This window comes from Lithobates pipiens, unplaced genomic scaffold (genome assembly GCF_037356315.1).
Source record: "Lithobates pipiens isolate NorthernLeopardFrog02 unplaced genomic scaffold, aLitPip1_a1.2 Scaffold_19, whole genome shotgun sequence".
In the NCBI taxonomy this organism is placed as follows: Eukaryota; Metazoa; Chordata; class Amphibia; order Anura; family Ranidae; genus Lithobates; species Lithobates pipiens.
This window is the reverse complement of record NW_027507764.1, coordinates 464,956,614-464,983,829: the sequence shown is the minus strand read 5'-3', so window position 1 is coordinate 464,983,829 and position 27,216 is coordinate 464,956,614. Positions and strand designations below refer to the sequence as shown.

The 27,216-nt window shown below is 40.8% G+C and overlaps 1 protein-coding gene across 2 annotated transcripts in view; it reads left to right on the top strand.

Moving 5' to 3' along the window:
- ARFGEF1 (ARF guanine nucleotide exchange factor 1) overlaps positions 1-27,216 on the top strand; it is a 273,924-nt gene that overhangs the window by 169,084 nt on the left and 77,624 nt on the right. For both annotated transcript variants that reach the window (XR_013277668.1, XM_077492840.1), the window contains exons 13-20: positions 507-615; positions 4,395-4,596; positions 7,743-7,854; positions 11,583-11,788; positions 14,215-14,299; positions 19,689-19,860; positions 22,005-22,156; positions 23,862-23,990. Coding sequence is in view for 1 of the 2 variants with exons in the window: in XM_077492840.1 (XP_077348966.1) it covers positions 507-615; positions 4,395-4,596; positions 7,743-7,854; positions 11,583-11,788; positions 14,215-14,299; positions 19,689-19,860; positions 22,005-22,156; positions 23,862-23,990 (1,167 nt within the window). In the remaining variant the exon portion in view is untranslated. The remainder of the gene's footprint in view (positions 1-506; positions 616-4,394; positions 4,597-7,742; positions 7,855-11,582; positions 11,789-14,214; positions 14,300-19,688; positions 19,861-22,004; positions 22,157-23,861; positions 23,991-27,216) is intronic.

Sequence of the window (27,216 nt, the reverse complement as noted above, 5' to 3'; positions counted from 1 at the left end):
TGAAAATCCCAGTATATCAGCAGTTTTTGAAATGCTCAGGCTAGCCAGTCTGGCACCAACAACCATGCCATGTTCAAAGTCACTTAAATCCCCGTTCTGATGCTCAGCAAGTTGTCTTCACCATGTCTAGATGCATTGAGTTACTGCCATGTGATTGGCTGACCTAACCCTAAGCAATTTGTGTTACCAAGCAATTGAACAGTTGTACCTAATAAAGTGACCGGTGAGTGTATAAGGCAAGCATCTGTCTTGGTGTTCTCATAAGCATAGTCCATTGTAAGTGTTTTGAAAATATACGTAACTGGTGTTAATTTGAATATATTTTCTCTTCATATTTTCACAAGTTTTCTTGGAATTATCAGACTAAATCATTTCCCTACCAATGGTGCCTAGAATAGAGGCTAATGGGAAGACATTTTCATGTAGAGAGAGCTAACAGTAATGTTTTTGTGTGTTGTTACCGAGTATCAGTGTTTTTTTTAACACTAATGTGTTTTGCATTGAAGGAATTAAATCTGCGGAAGAAAGGGCTGGAGTGCCTGGTGTCCATATTAAAATGTATGGTGGAGTGGAGCAAAGACCTATATGTTAATCCAAACTCTCAAACTACTCTGGGTATGTATTATTTAAGTCTTATCCTAGAATGGGATTTCTCAACCAGGGTTTCATGGAACAGAGGTTGCTGGGGCTTCTTTGAGCAATTTCTGCCTCTCAAAATTCCCACTGACACCTTTGATCTTTTTAGCTCTCTATAAGGAGGGAATTCTTCCCAATGGTCAGAAGCGTAATGTATCAAGATTTGTAGATATATTCATTTTTAGCAGAGGTTCCCTGACACCAGAAAGTTATTTTAAGGATTCCTCAGTGTGTAAAAAGTTGCGAGAGAGGCTGCCCAATGCCCCGTACACACGATTGGACTTTGACAACAAAACCCGTGGATTTTTGTTCGAAGGATCTTGGCCCCAACTTATCTTGTGTACACACGGTCACACAAATGTTGGCCAACAATTACGAATGCGGGAACCCGGTGATGTACAAGACGCAGGACAAGCCGAGAAAGAGGCAGTTCAATAGCCAGTGCGGCTCATTCTGCTTGATTCTGAGCATCTGTGAACTTTTGTGCGTCTGACTTGTGTACAATGATCGGAAATTCAGACGATAACATTTTGTTAGTGGAAAATTTGAGAACCTGCTTGCCAACAAGCCCTTATCCAACATTTTTTGTCAGAAAATTCGATCGTGGATACGGGGCATTAGAGGCTAAGTTCACCTATTTAATAAACTATATTATGCAGTCAGTGTATTCAAAAGCACTGTGCACCTTTTGAAATATTGTACTGAGTTTAAAATGTTTGTTACACCCAACGATTCATATTCCTAATATGTGCCCGCTGTAGCAAAAATGAGAAAGTATCCTGTTCGCTTTGTATTGCTTTGTTTATGGGAAATCCCTGATTTTCCTGCCAGTCCCTCTGCCTTCCTATTAAAAACTGACCACTGTAAGCAGGAGAACACATTGTGTTCCGTTCTCCTAGCTATGCTGGGAACTCAGCCTGCTCTCCTCCAATGATCAGACTTGTCCTGACACACACGGCACAACCTTTCACTTTAAAGCTCGGTGTGCTGCTGCTTATCCCCCCCCCCCAGCTCTCAAGCATCTGAGAACAGAGGGAATGTGATCACTTATATAAGGGAAAAAGGTGTTTTTTTTTTTTTTAATCTACACAAATGTTTTGCCTTTCATTTCTATTTTAAACTGAATGGTTTGGTTTGATTTACAAGGAAGGTGATTGTTTACAATCATTTTAAGTCATACCTGTAGAGTCGCTTGGGTCTCCCGATGGGACGGGAGAGCCTGAGAAAGCCGTGGAAGGTGGGAGACCTCCCCTCTCGCTGCTTGTTAAAGCAATCCAGTGACTAGCATTACTTTTTAGAGCACTAGCATTACTTTTTAGAGCACTCTTTCCCTGTTCAAAAACTATGTACAGCGTGATTCCCCTGCAGTATCATAACTAAGCTCAGCCACTGCTTCCACAGAGGAAAAAAGTGCACGCTGCACGTGTGCCATTTTTGAGTGGCAGAGAGGCTTATCGAGTATAATCTCTGCACAATCAGCTTCCAGAAATGCACAGGTGTTATTAGGGGTCTATTATTATTATACAGGATATATGTAATGCCAACAGTTGATGCAGCGCATTACAATATAGAAAGAAATGGTACAGCTACAATACAATTCAAGACAAGAGGGTTAAGAGGGCCCTGCTTGTAAGAGCTTACAATCAATAGACCTCTGATATCTTTTAAAAAAAAAGAACCCATCGCCCGCACTATACTATCACGTGCAGTTAACAGTAGTGAGAATTAATTCTAAGACCATCATTCGCTGTTAACGCTACATTGATGACCTGTAAAGGTTTTTAAAGAATCGTTTGTGGACAATCTGGGGTACCGTAGGTTTTCATTATTTCCCTGGCACACATCATTTTGATGCACATACTCTACAACTCTACATAACCTCATCCTTTATATTTTACAAAGCAAATTGGTATTATACGGTTTGTGTGCACTAATATTATTTATGCATCTTTTACTAAAATATAGATTTGGTAGACAGACGTGCAGTTATCGTGTGACATACATATAAATTGCATTCGGCAACATTTTATTCTACAGGGTCTCTGCTTTCGGCAATATATACTATTTTGTGGTGTTTAATCGTCAGGCCTAAAATGAGCATTTTAATGTGTGCAAAAAAAAAAAATGGCCCCGGCAGTGAATGGGTTAAGAGATTTCCTCATCACTTCCATGCATCAGGAAGTGAGAGAAAATATCTAGCAACTATGGGAAATCCTCCTCAAAGGCTTTGTTCACATGGGTCATACAGTACCGTACACCTCTTCAGGGACATGTTTACCTGCACGGGGATGCACAGGTGTTCTGTTCATCACCGTGCAGGCAGTCTTATTGAGGTCTTTAAGGGTATAGATACTGCCACTGTGTCCCGATTTGACATCCGTGGGGGTGCTGGTGTGTGTCCCCAAACACAGTGGGGGACATGTACCCACACAGATGTCATATTTGGACACAGCGAGTGTGTGTGTGTGGTTGCTGTGTCCCAATAGACATCAATAGGACTGCCTGCATGGGAATGCATGGAACACCCATGCATTCAAGTGCGAGTAAACATGGCCCTGCACAGGCATATGGTATTCTACGCCATCTAGGAATGAGGCCTTGGACCAGGCATCACTAAATGGCAGACCATGGTCTGGATCCGGACCAAGTTACTGTCCCATCCAGACCCACAATCATGCCATATAGGAGCTAGTTCTGTCGCCCTGGCTCCACTGCTGTCGTAATCACAGCAGAGCAGAGAGCAGGAGGCAGACAGATCGGGAGCGAGAGCCACAGTAGCAATGCATGGAGGGCAGGAGCTGGCAGAGATAATGTTGCAGAATAACTAGCAGGTTATTGATTAAATAGGACACAGAGCAGTCCTAGCAACTAACCACCAGCTCATTAATATGCAAAGTTAACTTCAGCAGTTCCCGCTCTCCATGCAGTGCTACTGTGCCTCTCCCTCCCGAACTGTCCTGCCTTCCGTTCTCTGCTCTGTGTACCTGTCAGGTAGCGGAGTGAGGGGGGCAGAGGCCTTGCCACTGAATGATGGGAGAGGGGGATGCTTGATGTAAAGTTGAACACTACATTTTGGGGGGGGGGGGGGTGATGGGGCAGAGCACATTACTGTGTGTGTGGGATGATGATGTGAAGGGGGCAGAAAGGACTACTGGGGGAAGAGGGGGGTGATGTAAGTGATGGAGAGCCCTATTGCAAGGTGGGGTGAAGTAAAGGGATGGTAAGCTCTGCTGTGGGGGGTGAGCAGAGGAGGACACTACTGTGGGGGGGGGGGGGGGGGTGATAGGGGCAGAGGACACGGCTTAAGGAGTGTTGACGTGAAGAAGGTCTTTAGAACACTATTTTGAAAGGGCAGAAAACATTGATGTAAGAATGGGATTGTGATATAAGAGGAGTGGGGGGCCGTGATGTGAAGGACCTTAATCATTGGCCAAATATGCAATTTTGGATCTCTGCTGGAAGAACGTTTTAATGATGGGACCTTTTGGCATTTTAATTCAATTCCCTTGCCTTCAACAATAGTCACCTGAACAAATGTCCCCACTAAAAGTTTATTCCTATATTAGTAGCGGGAGCTTAATGTTGGAGTTTCCTTCCTCTTCTGTTGTCAGTGGTAGAGACACAGCAATACATCTATAATGTATATCAGCAGCGTTTGCTTTTTTTGATACCGCAAAGAAGTAATATATACTTCGTTTTCCTTGTATTTGTGGGAAACATATGCCCACACAGTTCAATTGTATTTTTTTATTCTACAGGGCAGGAAAAACCTGTAGAGCAGGAGACTAATGAGACCAAGCACCCGGAGACCATCAATCGATATGGAAGTTTGAACTCATTGGATTCCACAACCTCTTCAGGCATCGGCAGCTACAGCACACAGATGTCTGGCACAGACAACCCGGAACAGTTTGAAGTCTTAAAACAGCAAAAAGAGATTATAGAGCAAGGAATAGATTTGTAAGTTTGGCTGCTTTTTAGGATTGCTGCTGCTGGTAAACCCTGTGTGGTTCTTGTTTATGAGAGTGATTTTGTAGCCTATCCAAAATAAAAAGTCTACTTTTCTAAAATCATGAAAAGCTGAAGAAATAACATTTTCTTTTAGAGAAGTTTGTTGTATCTCTACCCTGCCCAATTACTAAAAATCCGACATAAATCACACATAAGACCTGATGGATGGTGAATGCAGAGAAAAATGCTGCAAACACCCACAAATGATATTTCAGTTATGGTTGAACCCTCTGGCTTCTTGTGTATTTTATTGTTTAGAACATCCTAGCAGATTTCAATTCTTCCCCAAGTCAAGGTTATTTTCAAACAAGGTAGTGTCACTCTTCCTGCTGCATACCTGGCAAAAGCAAGACCCACTCATTCTTTCTACACCAGGTGAGAGTAAGTGGACACTCCAAAACATTGATTAATCTGCTGGAGTCCTCTAGCCACTTCAAATGGCCACTGCAATACATATATATAGTCAGTGATTCCCTCGCATAAAAGTGATCCAAGTGGGTGATTTGCTGCTGGATTGTTTTTAGAAGCAGCGGGAGAGGTCCTTCCCATCCCCTCCCGCTGCTTGCTAGTGTTGGGCTTAACCTTTTTATTGGCGAGCCAAGGAAACGATCTGATGAATTTTCACAACTGGTCAGAGGTGGGGGGAGACCAGATCGTCTTTCCTCACCTCCATGACCAAGGAGGACCGTCAGGATCTAGTCTAGGGCGGAAGTAAACAATTTTTTATTTTTTTTGATCTGATGCTTTCACCCCAGATCTCTCCATAAAGAGGACCTGTCATCCCTTATTTCTGCAAGAAGAGATGTTTACAAATACTGTGTGACAAAAAAATTGCAGTGCCCGGCATTTTATTCTTTAGGGTCTCTGCTAAAATATATATGATATATTTTATATATATAATGTTTGAGGTTATAAGTAATTTTCTAGCAAAAATACAGATTTTTACTTGTCTACAAAAAGTACCAGAAAAGGTTTTGTCTTCAAGTGTTGCATAACTCAATCAGACAATGCTCTCTAGAATTGGAATATCACTTGTGGATGGACCTTTCTGGTGTTTTCTTTTCAGTCTGTGTAATTCAGCAGTTCATAATTTCCAAATGTATTGATTCAGAAGAATGTCTTCTGACAAACCAATACTTTCATGAGAAGCAGTCACCTGTCGTCCTATCCTGCTAATCAGTACAACTTAATATGTATATAACATTTTTTTTCTTAGGCCCCTTTCACACAGCGCGTCTAAATTGGCAGTAAAACGTTTGAGCGATTTTGAAGAGCTTTCTATTAACTTCAATGGGGAGGGGTGTTTTTTTAACCGCACTGCCCTAGTGTGAAAGCATTCATTGATTTTAATGGAAATATGTTTTTGTGAGCTTTTCAGGTGCTTTTTTTTTTTTTTTTTTGCGTGAAAGCGCCTGAAAAGCACCTCAGTGTCAAAGGGGTCTTATACCGAATTCATCCCACAGTAATGAAAATAAAATATACAAAAAAATATTTGAATGTGCACTATCCAGCAGCAACTAATTGGCTTGGTTTCCTGCAGTCCCTTCAGTTAGGATATTTTAAGGCTACTTTCACACTGGGGCGGGCGGGCGCCGGTGGTAAAGCGGCACTATATTTAGCGCCGCTTTACCATCATCTTAGTGGCGCTATTTGGCCGCTAGCGGGGCGGTTTTAACCCCCGCTAGTAGCCGAAAAAGGTGCTGCCACATTGTTTTAAATGGGAAGGGGCGCTTTAAGAGCGGGGAATACACCGCTCCTATAGCCCTGCAAAGATGCGGCTTGCAGCACCGCTCCAGTGTGAAAGCCCTCGGGCTTTCACACTGGAGACACAGAAGAGGCGCTATACAGACACTATTTTTAGCACTGTAGCGCCTCAGTGTGAAAGTAGCCTAAGGAAGAATTTTAAGCAAGAATTCATGATATGGGTATTTTATACATAGTTACACAGCTGGGATCAATGTAACTATGCATATAGCATACCTGAGCGATGCCTCTGGAAACTAGGAATCTCTGTAGACCCTATTAACGGTGATCTCCACTTGCGTCAGCGTCTAGTGCCGAGTGGCTGCCCTGCTGCATTCTGACCACAAAAGTTTTGCCGCATTTTCTTAATAAATGGAGAACGCTTTGTTATCCACTCAGAAAATGAAAAGCATTCTCTGAATGGGGCCTGTACTGAGCAGCCAACCTCCTGAGCTCATAATGTAGCAGGGCAGCCACTCGATGTGGGACCCTGAAACAAAGGGATATCACTGGAATAGCAATGTCTGCTTCAACAATTTCCAGTTTCCAGAGACATTGGCCAGGTACGGTATATGCATAATTACAATGGTCCAAACTGGACCAATGAAACTATGTAGAAAATATCCATACCTGGAATCCCTCTTTAGCGGTATATTTACTTATAGCTCTCTTCGCTTCATCATAGCAGTTCAATTTGCCTTGCTGTATAAAGCCAGTCTGTATTTGAAGATAAGTGATAAGTGTCTTCCAAAAATAAAAAATTCTTTTGAATCTGGTGTGGTATTTACCATAAAGCAGTAGTATGTGTTTCCAGAGATTCGGTAATGCAATCCACTATTTATACACCCTCATTAGGTTACAGATATTACTGTCGCAGATCCCTTATGCAGAAAGTTGTTGTCAGCCTCTGCTCCCTGAATTCTCAATCAGCTTGGGGTCTTCAGTGTTATCCTTTGACTGAGAGTATCTCTTAAATCTTTTATATTAATGGTTTGTCTGCCTTAGTAACAAGCTATTTCTGCCTAGACAACTGCATACTAAAAGCATGAAAAATTGTCGAAATGATAGATACAATGACACACTTGACTTAATATTTCTTCTAGTTGAGTGCACTACCATTCTTCACAAAGCAGCTTCTCTGTACCGAAAGTATAAAGCCTTTTCCTGATCATAGCATTTAAACTCCTTTGAATTGTGCTCATGATTGCCTAAGTTTGAGATACACTGACTTTCAATTTTTTCCAAGTCTAAAAATAATTTAGCCCATTCTTTGAAGCTGAAATTGGATATTTGTATCACTTGATAATTAATTCTATATGTCTAAGCATTTTCTTTTGTCCTTAACTGAGCAGATTTAACAAGAAACCAAAAAGGGGAATCCAGTATTTGCAAGAGCAAGGAATGCTGGGAAACACTCCAGAAGACATTGCTCAGTTCCTGCATCAAGAGGAGCGATTAGACTCAGTAAGAATGCCTTTAATTTTATCTCCATGAAACACATCGTGATTATAGATGTGGAGCCCAGAGATTGTTTTGATGTCTGCCCTTTGAAGAGGTCCATGTTTTTTAAGATCTTCTAACCTGTTGTGCTGGACAGAATGTCTTCAGAGAAATGCTTATGACTTAGAATGTTTCTCAAGTGTACTGCTAAATTAGATACTATTTTCTTGAAACTGTTATCTGCAGCTAAAGTGCACCTGTAGTTTGAGCGTGCACTATGTTGTGAAAGAGAAGGTTAGAAGGCATGGGAGGATAACACTTCTTCCAGTAATGACATTTTGGCTTCATTTTGAAAGTGTTAAAGTGGTTGTAAACCCTCTAATCTACCTAGGGAAATAAGTGGCTTCAGGTGATGCATAGAGATAAAAAAAAAACCACCTACATACGTTTTCCTTGTTTATCTGCAGTTTTCTCTTCTCTACAATCCTGCATCTGTGAGGAGCAGAGAGGAGGGGGTGGAGAGCTGCAGTTAGTGTGTGGGGAGCTGATTGGAGGAAAGGAACACACCCCCTCCACACACTGCACTGGAAAAAGGATACAGAGCCATGTTCTGAATAGACAAGCAGTGTGAGCTCCCTCCCCTATCACAAGCTTATCTTGTGTGGGTAAAAAGTCTCAGAAGAGAGAGAGAAATAAGTGACTTGGAGAGAGATAAACACTACAGATATGTGCTTTGTTCAGATTTCTTAACTGAGGTTTACAACCACTTTAAGATTAAAAGAGAATTTCAGGTTTCCTGTTTTTTTTTTATATTTGATTTGGGCCAGCTTAGACTAAAATTATTTGCATGCCAGAGTAGACTCGCTACTCTTAGGCTGTAATATACTATAGTAACTTGTGCTATGTACAGTAAGTGGCGGTCTTTTCCGATAGCAGTACCCGTGACCTCCTCTCTGCTATCGCACATAGTTGGTTGTTTCACATCTGCACCTGTTGGCGTGTATTTTTTTCAGTGAATGCAAGGCTTCCTCTGGTTGAGTGGTTGGGTAGAAGATGTCAGTCTACCACCTTGGTCAATCAGAAGAAGCTTTGCATTCATTGAGAAAATACAAAGCTGCTTATAAATGGTGGGGTTCGGTACAACCTACTCTCTCTAATTCCAGCAGTTGAGGGGAAGTCTCTGGTACTTCTACAAGAACAGAGTGCCGCCTGCTGTACTATATATTACAGCTTAAGCAGCAGCCAGTCTGTGCTGGCTTGCAAATAATTTGTTGGCCCAAACATTTTTTTTAAACCTTAAATATTTTTTAAGATTTTAGCAACTAAAACAGTACAAATAAAAAGGTAATGAAACAAGATATGACCTATAGGGTCCTGAACATATAGAAACAAGTGAAACTGTAGTACGCATCCAGAGTACATATTCATATGTACATCTCCATAGTAACAGATGTTAGTAATTAGGTGTTTTGTTGATGAAGGAATCTCTCGCATAGAATGATGTATAATTAGCATACTTAAGGGGAGAAGAAAACAACCAAGGGCAATATTCATAACAATATGGCAGAAAAGAGAGAAAATATTAAAGAAAAGTAGAAAATGTGCACAGTGATATATTTGTATATGTATGTATATGTGTATATATATGGTATATCATAACAGAATAAAGAGTGTTATTGCATTCTGTTAGCATTATACTAATGGGACCATATTTTCTAGACTTTATCAAATAGGTAATAAGCTAACATTTTTCATAGCTAAAAATGAGTGTAAACTATATTAATAACTTCCAACAGGCAAAGAGTTGGGCCAAACTAATTTTTTTAAAGTGCCACAAAACCTAATATTCTCTCTTAAGTCTTCCTGTGCGTTTCCTTCACAGTGCTCCTCCTTATCGTGGTATTAGCAGGGGGGTAGCATGTGGAAAAATAAAATGTGGCTCTGCTGTCATTGAAAACTTCAGTACACCCCTGTGCCACCTAAAATTTCCACAATTGCTTTAGAAAGTAAATATACAGAGCAGGACTTCGTAACAATGGAGTTATGATGGGAGTACCTTAAAAGTAAAACTCCAGAGATGTTAAAAGAATGGAGTACCTGACAGCCTCCCTAAGTAATACTCTTGATATACACAATTGAGTGTGGGAGCCGTGGGTTCTATTGGAGACTCCTACAACCTGGTATTCTGTATGCCTTGACCTTGCAGAGATCGTTTGCATTTATGGTTGGTGTCCCCCAGGTGGTGCAGAGCTTCTGGGGCGGGTGGTTGTCCTTTCTTATCCTTTCTCCTTCACTGCTCTATATCTCGTCTTTCTCCCTTTTCTGACTCTCCCTAACCTTTTTTTTATACCCTACTTCTTTCATATGTTCACACGCACTTCTGCAGGCTAGTCTTTGTTATAGTACTAATCTGACCATGCCACATATTGCCATTGGATGTAAGCTTTGCATGTCTTTACCGAATTTTACCACTGACCAAAATGTATGTTGACTACCTGCCAGATATAATCTCTCTACAACAATGCGTTTTTTCTTATATTTTATGTTGGAAAGTTTTTGAAAATCAATAAAAATTGTCAGTTTTCAGAAAAAGATAAAACTCAATTTTTGATAAGAAAATAATGGCTCTCCAAGAAAGTTGCATACACTGCAGGAAATGTAGGACTCTTCACTGCATTATTCTTTCTTGTTCTTTTTGGATAATGATATGCATTCCAGTCTCAAGCTGTAACAGTCGGGTGCACATCGCTGGATCCTGGGACAGGTGAGTGTGTTTTTATTAAAATTCATCAGTTACACTTTTTGTAGCTGCTGACTTGTAATAAACACAAAAATGACTGGAGCTCTGCTTTATGTGGGATCATCTGTCTGCTAAAACAGTCACATGGTCAGTATTAGAGCTGTAATAGGTAAGAAAATAAAAAAACACATGCAATTTTATAGAATACCCCAGTGTTACCATGGTTACGAAGAAGCAACATTTGAGTTTCTTATCAGTTTTAGAAAATCATAGCTGGCAGAAGGTTGAAATGTATAGATGATTTTTGTATCCATTCATGTATAAAATGGCATCTGTAGCAATTTTGTATATAAAAAGCTTCCTTTCATTCTCCTGGGATGCCAGGTTTTATAACAATTTTTCAAATGATGCTAAAATCTTCATAAAAATAAAATGTAGGAACGAACACCAGCATCCAATCCCGCAAATGTTTGAAATGCTTTATTCAACACATGGGTTCCACGCTTACACGTTTTCAGCCCTACAGGGCCTTAATCAATCTTTGATTAATTTTAATCTTAAGGCCCTGTTATGCTGAAACATGTAAGCATGTATGGAGATTTTACCCTGTGATGAATAAAGCATTCCAAATATCACAGGACTCTGTGCCGGTGATCTTTCCATCTATAGCCAAAAAAAAATTCTAGTTACTTTTGAACAAAGTGGAAAAAGTGCCAAGTTATTGCAGTCTGTGCCCCATTAGTGGAGATTGGCTCACTTCTTTTGTTCACCAAAAGTGAACAGATAACACTGGACAGACATTATAACCCCTCCCACAAAAGATTTTTTTTTTTGTTTTATATATTCCGGTTACTAAATATAAAGTGAAGGAAAATATCCCCAACAGGGACACAAACAGCATGAAAACAGTAGTTTTACAGTTTTTAATTTTCAGCTGTAATCTGGTCATTAACAAAAAACCCTGTGTTTTGGTTGTGTTTTTATTTTTATTTTATTTTTTTATTTTTTACAGACTCAGGTTGGAGAATTCCTAGGAGATAATGATAGATTTAATAAAGAAGTGATGTATGCATATGTCGATCAACATGACTTTTTAGGAAAAGACTTTGTGTCTGCCCTCCGAATGTTCCTGGAAGGATTCCGTCTTCCTGGTGAAGCTCAGAAAATTGACCGTTTGATGGAGAAGTTTGCGGCTCGATATTTAGAGTGTAATCAAGGGTGTGTATTACATATTTGCATACTTGATATAGCTTCATTCATAACTCTTTGTTTCCTAGCATGAGATATGGCTAGATGAAACTATGTTAACTTCTCTGTGTTTAGAAATATGAGGTTTGCATATGTGATCTTGAAAGCAAGAGTGACTTCTTTGCGGCACAACTAATGCCTTCATAGACACATGGATGAAAGGTAGACTTCAGGGGGAACCTCACTGCGTTTGGCTACTGGAAACATGAATGGAGGGTTCTCCGTGAAATATTTCCTAGAATTTAGTTTTGATTGTGTTACTCGTTAATGATTCTCTGTTGGTAGAATGTAATCTACTTATTAGAGCAGGGTTTCTCAACTAGGACTCCTCCAGAGGTTGCTAGTGGCTCCTTGTACAATTTATGACTTGCATACGTTTCCACTGACACCATTGATCCTTTAAGCTATCCATAAGGGTTGTAAGTATAGTAATTTTTAGGAGGGGTTCCCTGAGACTAGAAAATGATTTCAAGAGTTTCTCTGTGTTGAAAAGGTTGAGAGGCTACATCAGACTGTGTTGTGCATTTTTATGTGGTCTGAAGAGATGTATGTGTAAGTATGTGTATCCTTCATTCTCTAAAGTCATCTCTATTCATATGTCTATGAATGCTCTGCATTTTCGCTTTCTATGAAAAAAGTTTCCCTCAAAGTATCGGGTCTCTTTGAGATTTATAAAATTAAAATGGCACTAAACTAAGGGTGCCCCAGTAATTTGATCTTTTATTTATACACACACTTTTGGAAACATGGGCAAACAGATGTCTCCATAGTAGAAACAGGTCCCTTACTACATTTAGGCAAGGCTGGAATCTTGTCTTTGGCAGCACCCTTAGGCTGGCTTTACACTAAAACAGGGCTCGACAATTATCAGGTCCCCCTGGCGACCAGAAATCGTGCACTAAGCATGAGCAACTCCCACTGCCTTAGTGGATAGCTCCGGTTCTGATGCCCTCACACCTCCTGCCACCAGAGGGTGCCGAACACACAGCACTTCTCTTCCCTGCACAGGCCAGAAACCTCTATCACTGTCTGGTCACATGATAACAACTTTTCTTTGTGTGTAAGCACGCTACCAGCTACCGATATTATCAGAAAGTGTGTGCACAAGAGGCATATCAAAGATTGGGGTATGGGAGATTATATCAGGGGTAGAAGGTGTATCATGTGGTATCATGTTGAGGCACATACCCTGTGGTGTCAGGGTTCTTGTGTCACAGAGGGGGGTGTTCTGAGGTGTTAGGGGGTGCAGAGCAGTAATCTGTGGTGTCACAGAGGAGGGGGTTTTCCTGTGGTGTCAGTACATGTGTAGGAGTATCTTGTGGTGTTAGGGGGTGCAGAGGAGTGACAGACAAACAGTAGGTGCTGCCATCTAATTGTATCAATTTATTAAAAACAATTGGTAAGCAGAGAGTTAAAATGCACTCACAAGGATGAGCAGAATCAGGCATATTGGTAGTCCTTGTTCACTGGCAAGCCTCAGGAGCAGGAGATCAGGAAGCCGATTTGAGAGCCTCTGGATGCTGTACTGTAAAGCAGAGGGCATGGTGCAGGGCTCAAAATTTTAGGGCCCGAGCTACAAGCCAGGCCTTAAGGGTTACTTGTCACCAGTTTGCCCACCCAACCCCTAATCCCATCCCGCTCCAAACACACCCGCTACCACTGAACCTGAGATTGCAAGAGGCCATACCCCCGGCTGCCCTGACCCATGTGCGCCACTGGTGATGGGCGTGTGAGCTGGTCAATGAGTGAAGGAGAAGGGTTTTAGTTTGAAGTGCAAGCTGAGGGGAGGAGATGAGGCTCCTGTTCAACCCTGCCTGCCCTCCTACAGCTCCACACTTGCCCTCAGTATATTTTGACTCCCCAAATGCGAGCAGACGAGTGGAGATTTTGAAGGCTGGCTTAGTGGATGCTGCAGGAGCTCCGCAGGACAGGTGATGAAATCCACTGAGAAATTACGGTCTTTCTATGGGTCATCATCACCCACTCTCTATTTGCACTATTGAGTGTTATTATTTTTTATCTTGGTGCAGAGGTGTGTCCTGTGGTTGGGGGGGGGGGGGGTTTCAGGCATGCTCTGTGGTGTCATGGGGGTTCAGAAGGGGTATCCTAGCAGGGAGGGGAGCAGAGTCCAGCCCTCACAGCACCCCAAAAACTCCAGCCCAAACAATTCAAAGGGGCATGCATCCCCAAAGACCACCCAATGAGAAAGCCGTATCACCCAGCAGCAAGCCCAGTTCCATTCCCCTTCATGTGAAAATCCAAGATCTGCCACTTACATCGCCGAAAAGAAAGCATTGCTAGTCAGAAAAAACTTAAAGCAAATTTTTCAAGCTCTGACCTAACACTTTTAACAAATTCACTCAGTTATGTTAAGCTGTTATTTTTTTATTTTTCAGACAAACTTTGTTTGCCAGTGCAGACACTGCTTATGTTTTGGCCTACTCAATTATCATGTTGACGACAGATCTACATAGCCCTCAGGTATGTTGAAACCCATATAATATAAATTGTTAGTGTGACATAAGCAGTCAGAGAACAGAGTGCAATCATTGTATCTTAGGTCTGACTTGTAAGGAGTACGTATTAAGATCAATAAATGTGCAAACAGAAATATGCTTAAAAATTAGTTTTATTCTCAGTAACAGTATTCTTCCTTCATATGCCGTTTATGAAATGTATGTAGCTCATTTTACATGTATTGTAATACATTTATTGTATATAGTGGCAATTGTAGTAGGTAAGATTAAATTGGGAAAAAATAAATCCTTTTTATGTATTTTTTTGCTGGCGCTTTTACACTGAGCATAAACCTTTTCTGACAGCTGTAATTTACTATTGCATCCATCTAAGTAAATTTCCAGTTGTGTTTGTATGAACTCAAGAACATCCATATTCTCTGTTTACCACCTCATGGGCTAAACAAGTGAAAATAACGCATGTGCACGATGTCCAGAAAAGTACTGGCGGTTTCATGAACAGTGTTCCCTTGTCAATTTTTGCTTTCTTCATTAGCGGCTCGTTGGGATGCAGTCAAGCCAGACTACCGGGCCACACAATTCTAATGGGCTGACTAAATGTCTGTTTTTCCTCCGCTCATCATTGGAACATGCCTGTATATCGCTATATGCAGCCTGGCAGCTGATCAAAGTGGGAAATAGACTAAGAGTCCCATGTTGCAGCCAGTAAAGGGATTTGATACAGAGGCACTTGTTGATCATACCACATGACCAAGAATTCTACCCCCTGCATTGCTGGTTGCCAGATTTGTAGCAAACTGCATTTTAAGTGAATTTTGATGCAGATAATGGATTATAAAAGATATAAAGTGCAAAATTAGAACTGGTTTTCTCAGTTGACTGTAATCTTCAGTACAGTTGGTGGACAGGACGTGTATAGTAACCTTCATTTGTGTGTTAATCTATTAAAAAGCTCTTAAAAGTATACATTTACAGGGCTATTTACTAAAGCTGGAGAGTGTAGAATTTGGTACAGCTGTGCATAGTAACCAATCAGCTTCCAGGTTTTATTGCCAAAGCTTAATTGAACAAGCTAAAGTGGTTGTAAACCTTAACAGACCACTTTGACCTACGGGTAAGCCTAGATTAATGCTTACCTGTAGGTCCAAGAAATATCTCCTAAACCTACACGGTTTAGGAGAAATCTGCAGGCACCGCTGTCTATGGCGCATGCGCTGTAGACAGCGACGCGCAGGCACACTGAGCATGCCGCTGCTAACGGTGATATGCCGTTAGTGGTGCCTCCCGTGCGCATGCACGGGAGTGATGTCATCGCGGCTCCGGCCAATCACAGCTCCGGAGTCACGATACCCGGAAAGATGATGGATGCTCCGTGGAAGAGGGGACAGCAGTGACATTGCTGGCTCCTGTGTCAGGTAAGTGACACATAATGGACTACTATGCAATGCATAGTAGCCCATTATGCTTTACCTTTGCAGGGAAACAAAGAGGAAGTAAACCCATAAGGGTTTACTTCCTCTTTAAAAGCTGATTGGCTACCGTGGTCAGCTGTACCAGGATTCGGAGTTCACCAGTTTTAGTAAATCTTCCCCACAATGTTTTTGTATAAGTAGTCTTTATCCTTAAACCTGTTCGCATTTTGTAGTGTTAAAACTTGAACTCAAAATTGGGGCTTGAGATTTATTTTTGAATGCCTGATATTTTTCCGCCATTCTTTTAAATTTCTCTAACTCGGGTCATGTCAGTGTGAACAAGGACCATGGTGAGCAGCATTGTCTGGTTTCAGATTCTTCATCTAGATTAGGGTCTAGGTAGGGTTGCTTTACAGTTAGCCATGGTAGACCTGTGCTCTGAGGCAGCAGATGCAAAAAGGCAGCTTTTCCCATTGTTATCAAAAATACATTATCATTAGAATTCAAGTCATCATATTCACTTATTTATACATTGTCACAATATTTATAAGAAAGTTTACGACCAATATAACCTAAAAATGTTTTGTGTAAAAGATGAGATCCTCGCAGAGGGGCGTCCCTTTGGGTGCTTAAGAATTAAAGGCCTATAGGCTGACATTATGGAAACCCTGCCCTGGATCTAGGGTTTGAGGCAGTTTTAAACCATTTATATTCTTCCAAAAAAAAAAAAATAGCGTTTCCTCTGTATTTAGGATCAATATCCGACAGAAATTTTGAACATCTTGCCTAATTTTAGTTGAGCTGAAACAAGCTTTCCTCTTATTGCAGAATTTCACTCCATCCATCTTGCCATTTCCTCAGCGTTTTCTGATTAATGTGTCTCCTTAAAGAGGAACTGCAATCTGCCCACATAATTTGTAATAAAAACATCTTTGCCATTCTGAAGCTTCCCTCCAACCACTTTGCTTATTATTTTATATATACTGTGATTCTGTACTTGCCAAATATGCTGCAGAAATTTCCCTCCACTGAGTCTGGCTACAGCCATTTTAACTTAGTTGAAGCTGCTGCCTGTTCACTTCCTGGATTTACACAGACACACACGTTCAGCTCTGCAGCTCTCATTGGCCCTCTTAAGACTCACTCCCTCCCTTTCTGGCAAACCCACGAGAGAGAGAGCTGTGCATGATATCATAAGCCTAGGCTTTTTAACAGAAAAGGAACAAACAGGAAATGGGCTGTATAAGGTATTTACTGTCAGAAAAATGTTTTATTATCCAAAGTTAAAACATCAAGGGCAGAAGATTTAATAGATGGAAAGTTAAAAAAATGACTGAAGTTCCACTTTAACATGATGCTACCGTACCTGTGCTTCACTGTAGAGTTGTAGTTGTTAAGTATCCTTTTGCTTTCTCTCACACATTGGGGTTGATTTACTAAAACTGGAGAGTGCAAAACCTGGCGTGGCTGTGAATGGTAGCCAATCGGCTTCTAACTTTAGTTTGTTCCGGTTTGGTTTCTGTACAGAGTTGCACCAGATTTTGCACACTACAGTTTTAGTAAATCAACTTCCATAGTGTTTTGTGCTTAGGCCAAATTCCATTTTAGTCTTCTTAGAATAGGGAACCTTTTTTCACTTAATTGCTCTGTCTTCAACATTCCTTTTGGCGAACTTCAAAAAATATTTTCCATATTTATCGGCATATAACACGCACTTTTTCCACCTTTAAAATCGGGGAAATCGGGGGTGCATGTTATACGCTGATCCCAACCCCACCCCCCTGCGGATTGTGAGCGGAGGAGCGAGCGCCGCCAATATAAACACATAGCCGAGTGTACTTAGCTAGGCTCGGCTCCGCTCACAGTCAGGCCCAGTCCCGCCCTATGATGGACATAACACAGGGACTGGGCGTGGGCGTGACTCCGTTCACAGTCCCGCCATTGGACCTGTGTTCTGTCCATCATAGGGCGGGACTACGAGAGGAGCTGAGATACCCAGGACCGGCTCTGTGTATCTCGGTGGCACTATATTTAAACATGAAGTGACACTGACAAGGCTGCATTGATGGGCATTTAAATGTAAGTTTATTTCCTTAAGGTTTTTTTTCTTAAAATTCCCTCCTAAACGTGGGGTGCGTGTTATATGCCGATAAATACGGTAATTTGTTTTATTTTAACATTTGCTTTCTTCTTGCTACTTTTCCATATAGCCCAGCATTGTAGAGGGTCTGGGTTATAATTTTCCTATAGAGCTCTTTCCCCTATTTTAGCTGCGAGTTTCTATGACTCCTTCATTTTTACAATTGGCCTCTTGGTTCCATCACTGCCCTTTTGGTGGGCAGAATTCTCCCGGTACCATTGTGCTTGTACCTTATTCTATTAGGTATTAGTAGCTTTTAACAAAGGTGTGGGTTTTTTTCTAACCTGTCCCCAGCAGTGCTTTTCCAAAACTTTATTGGATAGTTGCAACAAGCATTGGGCCTTCCAGAAACAGGTTTATTTTGAGATAATGTGACCCTTTAATTGCACAGAAGAAAACTCCCATAAACTAGTTATGACTTCTATAAGCAGTTGCTTGCACCAGAAATTTTTGAGGGTTTCACAGCAGGGGAATGTTTATGAATGCAATAAAAATCAGTTTAGCTAATATGTATGTAGCACTGACCCCCGAAGGAGCGGCTGGTTTTATTGGGCTTACCGTTACCTTCTTGACCTTGTGTGCATCTAGGGGTTTCCCGAGGTAGATGGCCCAAAGAATTGCAGAAACTGACACTGGATCCACTTTTTGGGATATTTATTTGAAAAAAACAGGTAGGCAAAACAGTCTCTCAAAGAAGGGTGGAGGGTTAGGTAGGAAGTTTCAGGTACTTTTGGAACTGCAATAGATAGGAAGTCTCTCACTATAGAAATCCAGAGAATTACCGTTCACAACTGGATTCTCACAGCTACCGGATAGACCTCCTCTCGCTAGGCCTAGCAGCCGATAGTGTTTAAGTAAAGTCTCTGCCACAGACTTGGATGTAGAACACTTGAAAAAAAAGTCTCTGCCACAGACTTGAATGTAACTGAGGGACGTAGATAAATTTAGAGAGCTATCATACGTTACCAGTATCTTGCAGCCAGTCCGGCGATACCGTATGAGTGTAGATTCACTGAGCCTCTAGGCTCCTTCTGAGAAGCCAGCCTTATGCGTGGCCTTCTCCCGAAGAGTCCTCCCTTGGTTGCTTCTCCAGTTGCTGGGCCTCTCCATAGATGAGACGGCACCGGACCACCTTTAAATCCTCCTCCCAGTTACTTTGCCTCGAGCTAGCCAGCCCCGAGACTAGAAATTGGATGAATCCGCACCCCAGGCCATGAGAGCCATGGGGGCTGGTCAGGAGGACCAGGACCAAACAGACAGAAAGCTCTTCTGGACCGGAATCCAGAAGCATGTGATCTCTGCACCTTAAGTACCCTCTCCCAGTATGCACAGCAAGATGACACTCCCTCTGGGCTGGCTCTGAGAAACAATGGCACTCAATACGCCCAACTAGACTGCATTCTCACACTTGCCAGTGGTGACAGTGACACCTGTGGCCAAGCAGAACCCAGTGCAATCCAGCTAGACTGGTACTGAAACCATAATTTTGTATAATTAACCCTAAAACCCAACTATGGCTTTAGGAATTCCAAATGGAGAAAAAACACATAGCGCATGCTCTTCAGGAGCCGGCGCTACATGTACATCATTAGTTTTCTTACTTCAACAATATTGATTGTCAATGGCCTAAGATCCCAATTAAATCCTTTTTAATTTAAGACTGTAACACTCCGGATTGGGGGAAAGTCAAAATGGGGAAAAGTACTGTGCCTAAATTTTTATTGATATTATTATAATACACCAGTATTTATTACTGATGCCTTTTTTCCAGTTACCAGACCATAAAACATACAAACTCAAAGTCATCATAAACTGGCTTTTTTTTTTCCTGTGTAACTCAGGTGAAGAACAAAATGACAAAAGAACAGTACATCAAAATGAATCGAGGTATTAATGACAGCAAAGATCTACCTGAAGAGTACCTGTCTGCTATCTACAATGAAATTGCTGGAAAAAAAATCTCAATGAAAGAAACAAAAGAGCATGCAATCACTACTAAATCATCCAAGCCAAGTGAGTAAATAACGCATTAAAATTAATCCTTCCCTTAGGCTGCATTCACACTTCAGCGTTTTGAATCGTGGGCATATTTGCTGCCAATCTGCCCATGATTTGAAAGTATTGATGTGTGAATGGAAAATCGTGGGACTTGCATTTGAGATGCCATTTATTGAAATGACACCTCAAATCGTGGCGCGAGTCTGCGTGCGATAAATCACGCTGCAATCGCGGCAACACTCATTGCGGGAAGCATGTCACCCAAAAAAAGTTCAGGTGCTACTTTTGAGCAACTTGCTTCCTGTGATGCTTGTTGCCGCAATTGTTGCGTGAAAATCACAGCAGACCCGCGCCGCGATATAAGGGTGTCCTTCAAATAAATGGCATCTCGGATGCGAGCACCGAGATTTACCATTCACACATCAGCGCTTTCAAATCGTGGGCAGATTTGCCGCAAATATGCCCGCGATTCTAAAGTGTGAATTCAGCCTAAGGCTCTTGAGATTTAAATTGTAATGTCTGTTAAGACATCTATATTTAAATTGTAACATCTGTTAGGATATTAAAAATGTTAATATATGCATACACACCAGATCTAATTGCACAATGTAAATTATTCCAGTGTAGCAGTCTGGTATCTAGAGACAAAATGATTGTGTAGACTGTCGGGACCTTGATTGAGAGGGCTAAAAAGTTTGTAGATTAAAGTGTTATAGCGAATGCAGGGCCCTGGGTTTAATATCTGTTCTCCCACAGTACGCAGAACATGGAAATGCAATAGTTTCAAAAAAATATTCTGCTAAATACCTTTTTGCATCAGCATTTAGAGCAATCTTGTGACTTCTATCAGTGTCTGGTTAAAGTTTGTAGGACTGACTCTGTCTGGACAGTGCTGATTGGCTCTGTGCTGATCACATGCACTCTCCTAAGAAAAAAAAACTCTAGCAATAAACACCAAACTGAGCATGTGCAGGTTGTCCCCTAATGCTCTGTTATATCAGGAGATGGTTTGGGGATTGTGGAAGAAGAGGAGGACCAGAGAAGACAGGATCAAACAGCCTTTTTACAAAATGCAGGGGATTAACCCCTTAGGTTCCACAGTGAGAAAAACAAGCATGCTTTACTGCATATACAGGCTGATTTTATTTTGTGGGTTTAGTAAAACTATAGGTTGCACTGTTCGTAGTAGCCTAGATGGGCCTAGCCTAGACACAGTCTGTTGTATATGCATGTCATATGAAAATTGATCTGTGCATTTGATCTTTTATCTATGGTACGTTTGGGGATTTGCAGTTGTTTATAGGTTTGGAACTGCAAAAACCCTCATAGTTAAACTCCAGTCAATTAATTGGACATGAATACATAAATTAAAAATACTAACCACAACATACAAAGCCATTCACAACTCTCCCCAGAGCTACATCGCCAATCTTGTCTCCAAATATTACCCAAACCGTCCTCTCCGCTCCTCTCAAGACCCCCTGCTTTCAAGCTCCCTTGTCTCCTCTTCCCATGCTTGTCTCCAGGATTTAACCAGAGCCTCTCCCATCCTCTGGAACTCTCTACCGCAATCAGCCTGGCTATCTCCTACTCTGGCTGCCTTCAGGCGATCCCTGAAAACTCACCTCTTCAGGGAAGTCTATCACGCCTCCAACTAATCTTTTATCAGTTCCATCAGCTTATCTCCCCACAGTTATAACCTTTTGTACCACCTGCCCCACCCTATTAAATTGTAAGCTCTTCTGGGCAGGACACTCTTAATCTTCTTGTATTTTATTGTATTGTAACCGTATTGTCTACCTTTTTTATTGTAAAGTGCGGCGTAAACTGTTGGCACTATATAAATCCTACATAATAAAAATACATGTGTACTCTGTTCAAGCATCCTTGTAGTTCACACGCATTCGTTTATTACACTGTATTTATGTGAGGTTTATACTGCTATTCAGAGCCAACCTGCAGCTTAACATCTTTCCCATTCTCAGTGCTTGAAAAAAATGCTGAGAATTTGCTATAAGTTTTGGGCAGGTTTGGTAGCCGTATATAAATGTTTATTTTGGGTTGCTTCGCTAAAAAATAAAAGCCGTGAATGTGGTTGGACCATTAGTCCTTAAATTTAAAAAGCTGTGTTTATTTTTCCGTTGTGATAACTCCTTCAGGTGTGGCCAGTGAGAAGCAGAGAAGATTGCTGTATAATTTGGAAATGGAGCAAATGGCAAAGACCGCAAAGGCTTTAATGGAAGCAGTGAGTCATGTCCAGGCTCCATTCACAAGTGCCACTCATTTGGAGCATGTCAGACCAATGTTCAAGGTGAGACATTGATTAGAACAGTGTGCAAAATGCAGTAACCATAGCAACTACTCTAAATCACCTTTTTAGTGTTCAGTTATGATTGGAGGTTACCTAGTTGCTAGGAGTGTGTACATTTTGCACATTATCGTGGCTCATTGCATAGCCCTATCATATAATTACTAAAGTATTATCTGTTACCACACATTTATAAGGGATACTTATTAGTCTGTATAAATAGCTCAAGTGAGGTGTTGGCCCCTAAGACATTCTTTATTTTATTATTTTGTTAAGGTAAGCATTATTAAGCAAATTTCATGCATTAATGCACACACATTTAAATTATCTTAAGGATAATTTAAGCACTGAAGAATTTACATTTACTGGGAGGGGGAAGGAAGCAAGTTACTGAGCCAGTCATTTGACTAGTATTGTGGTCTCTGACCAAAAAAGACTTATGTTTAGGCAGAGGCAGTTAGTGGAGACTAAGGATAAGCTCCGGCGTATACGCAGAGCTGCCAGGAAGGCGGTGCTGCGCTAATCACAGGCAGTGAGACATTGTTCCAATGCGGAGCTGCAGAGATCGGGAAATGTCTCACTGCCTGTGATTAGCGCAGTGCCATGCTGACTTCCTGGCAGGATCAGCAAGCGGACTGTGCGAACACGCCGGTGCTCATTCTTGGTAGAGACCTTTTGACCAATGTCTTTTTTGCCTTTTGGTTGAATGTCTGGTGCAGAACCTTTGTAGGATTCCTATTTTTCCTAAAGATCTTGGATAAGAAAAGTACATAGAATTCCATTGTTGAGTCCTTTTTCTGAAAGTTCTTGTTTTCTGGCTGTCTGACTTCGAGTGATTTGTAAATAATCACCATGCAAAACAACCAATTCAGTTTTAAAAAGAAATGAAAGGCAAAACGTGTGTATAGGCATTAAAAAAAAAAAACCGAATAAACATCTTTTTGCCCCAATTTTATAGGTGATCACATTCCCTCTGTTCTCAGCTGCATAAGAGCTGGGGGAGGAAAAACGGCAACGCACTGATTTTCCCAGCGAATGGCTGTGCAGGGGGGAGTTTCAGGACAAGTCTGATCATTAAAGGAGAGCAGGCTGAGTTTCCAGCACAGCTAGAAAATTGACCATGCTGTTATCTCATGCCTAATGTGGTCAGTTTTTAATAGAAAGCAGAGGGACAGGCAGGAACACAGGGATTTCTCACAAATGAAGCAATACAAAGGGAACAGGATACTTTTTCATGCAGGTACATAGTACAGCAGGCACATATCAGAAATATGAAATGTTGGGTATACATTTTCTTTTAATACTCTCTGAACCACTGATCCGGGAGAAGCACATGTTCAAATTTTTGGTTTAATACCCTTTTCAAGTCTGTGAAATAAAAAGCTAGGCACTGTGAGATATCTAGTATTTTTGTAGGTGAAGTAATAGCAGTCCCGTTTTTTGTAACATTTTCTTGTACCATTTAGATGGCATATTAGGATATCAATATCTTTGATATTTTTTTTAGGTATAAATCCACTGTAAAGATCAATCTCTCTAATGCTCAAAATTGAATTCAACCAAATCAGGTCACTTGCGTGCTTTATAGTTCATATCTGAGCTGGATGTACACACACACTGATATGCGTAATTAATAAATTCAATGATATCAAAAAAAGCATGTTCAGAAACATTGTGGCATTAATAATTTTGTTCACTTTCTCTGCAGTTGGCGTGGACTCCATTTCTAGCAGCGTTCAGTGTGGGTTTACAAGACTGTGACGATACAGAAGTGGCTTCTCTCTGTTTGGAGGGTATTCGCTGTGCAATACGAATTGCATGCATCTTCAGTATACAGGTAAAAGGAGCCTAGCTTGGTTTGTAGCAATTTTCGCTTTCTAGCTGCTGTGCTTTTTTTTTTCTAGTTTCCATATGTCTCTTGTCTGGAGAGCCACAATCAGCTTAAATGCTTCTATAGAGATTATAAAATGTTGCCATAATAGTAGGATCAGATGACAGCCTCGTTGCTTGTGCGTACGCTGAAAGCTCAGTAGCCCCTCTGTCGATGTGTTTTGTTTTTTTTTCTTCTGAGATATTCATTTTTTTTTTAATTGCTCCTTATTGATTACAGAGGTGCTGATGGTAAGATTCAGCAGTTAAACTAAATGTAAATATATGCTCACCACTAAAGGTTTAATAAATTTTTTTTATTATTATTATTTTGGAGTCAGGCAGGCTTTTTTTTTTTTTTTTCCATCTATGTCCACATGGGGCGATTTTCCTTAACTTTCTGTCCCAATGCCAAAACGGGAAGTGGGAAGCAATACCGCCAAAGTGAGGACAATCCCTGGTTGTCACCAGGGTCACTGAAATTAGAGTCCACATTGGAAAATTTCCCCTCTACCGCTGTTCTGGGGATAACACAAAATTTGGGATTTTCTTTCACTTTTGGTGATGAAGGTAAACATAACAAATATAGAGGGTGTACCACTACCAGGGGCACAGACAGCAGTTCAATCCTGACAATTGTTCTAACCCCTCTCCACTCTATCTATAATAAAACATTTAAAAATCCCCTTTTTAGTTCAACTTTAATATATATTGGTATCTTAAATTTTACCTTTGTAAGAGAGAGCGGAAATGTAAAATTGAATGCTCCCCCTCTCCCAGCTAGTACTGTACAGATGGGAATGGCTAGTACTGTAACAAATAGAAATACACCAGTACTATAACAGATGAGAATAGCTAGTACTGTAACAAATAGGGATACACCAGTACTATAACAGATAGGAATGGCTAGTACTGTAACAAATATAAATACAGCAGTACTATAACAGATGGGAATGGCTAGTACTGTAACAAATAGAAATGCACCAGTACTATAACAGATGGGAATGGCTAGTACTGTAACAAATAGAAATACACCAGTACTATAACAGATGAGAATGGCTAGTACTGTAACAAATAGAAATACACCAGTACTATAACAGATGGGAATGGCTAGTACTGTAACAAATAGAAATACAGCAGTACTATAACAGATGGGAATGGCTAGTACTGTAACAAATAGAAATACACCAGTACTATAACAGATAGGAATGGCTAGTACTGTAACAAATATAAATACAGCAGTACTATAACAGATGGGAATGGCTAGTACTGTAACAAATAGAAATGCACCAGTACTATAACAGATGGGAATGGCTAGTACTGTAACAAATAGAAATACACCAGTACTATAACAGATGAGAATGGCTAGTACTGTAACAAATAGAAATACACCAGTACTATAACAGATGGGAATGGCTAGTACTGTAACAAATAGAAATACAGCAGTACTATAACAGATGGGAATGGCTAGTACTGTAACAAATAGAAATACACCAGTACTATAAGGGTCCTTTCACACGGGGCGGATCAGTTCTGATCCGCCCCGTGGATGTCCGTTTGCTCAGCGGGGATCACTCCGCCGATCCCCGCTGAGCAGAAGATGACAGGTCTGTCTCCGCACACTGCGCAGGGACGGACCTGTCACAGCGCCGCTCTCCCCTATGGGAGATCGGATGACGACGGACCGCAGTGCCCGTCGTCATCCGATCCGATCCGCAGACGGATGGAAAAATAGCTTTTTCCTCCGTCACACTTTTTCGGATCGGAGCGGGTCGGATGTCAGCGGACATGTCACCGCTGACATCCGACGCTCCATAGAGCTCTATGGAGCACCCGTTCAGGTCCGCCTGAAAAACTGACAGGCGGGCCTGAACGGGACGTTAGTGTGAAAGGGGCCTAACAGATAGGAATGGCTAGTACTGTAACAAATATAAATACAGCAGTACTATAACAGATGGGAATGGCTAGTACTGTAACAAATAGAAATGCACCAGTACTATAACAGATGGGAATGGCTAGTACTGTAACAAATAGAAATACACCAGTACTATAACAGATGAGAATGGCTAGTACTGTAACAAATAGAAATACACCAGTACTATAACAGATGAGAATGGCTAGTACTGTAACAAATAGAAATACACCAGTACTATAACAGATGGGAATGGCTAGTACTGTAACAAATAGAAATACAGCAGTACTATAACAGATGGGAATGGCTAGTACTGTAACAAATAGAAATACACCAGTACTATAACAGATGGGAATGGCTAGTACTGTAACAAATAGAAATACAACAGTACTATAACAGATGGGAATGGCTAGTACTGTAACAAATAGGGATACACCAGTACTATAACAGATGGGAATGGCTAGTACTGTAACAAATAGAAATACACCAGTACTATAACAGATGGGAATGGCTAGTACTGTAACAAATAGGGATACACCAGTACTATAACAGATGGGAATGGCTAGTACTGTAACAAATAGAAATACACCAGTACTATAACAGATGGGAATGGCTAGTACTGTAACAAATAGAAATACAGCAGTACTATAACAGATGGGAATGGCTAGTACTGTAACAAATAGAAATACACCAGTACTATAACAGATGGGAATGGCTAGTACTTTAACAAATATGAATCCACTAGTTTTTTTCTTCTTTAACCACCCTGGTAATATGATTGTCAGATTTTTGCATCACATTGTTTTGCATAGAAATTTGGTGCGTTATATTGTAGGCCTGTAATTCTTAGTAATAACACACTTAAATCTGTCCAAACAAGAGTCTAGTAGATATCCCGGGTGTGATAAAGTTTTAAAAACAAATCATAAATTAAAATATAACTATAGATAATTATAAAAAAATATAAAAATAAAAAGAATTTCCTCACGATTTACTATCGCTCAATTCTGCAAGTGTTCTCATTTACTGTGGCTGTTTTCTAGCTAGACTAAAACCACTTTTGACGTAAAGGGACACTCTTTGGTTGCTGTGGATAATCTCAAGTTTCTAGGCAGAAAGAGCAGTATGTGTAATATAAAACTACATGCAGAGCACTGGAGAAAGCACTAGGGACAAAAGGGATGTGAAATAATTTGATACAGTAATGTAATCTTACAGATTATAGTGTACTGTATATGTTATGTTTTGTGTACTTTTTGAATTTGCCGCCTGGCTCCGCCCC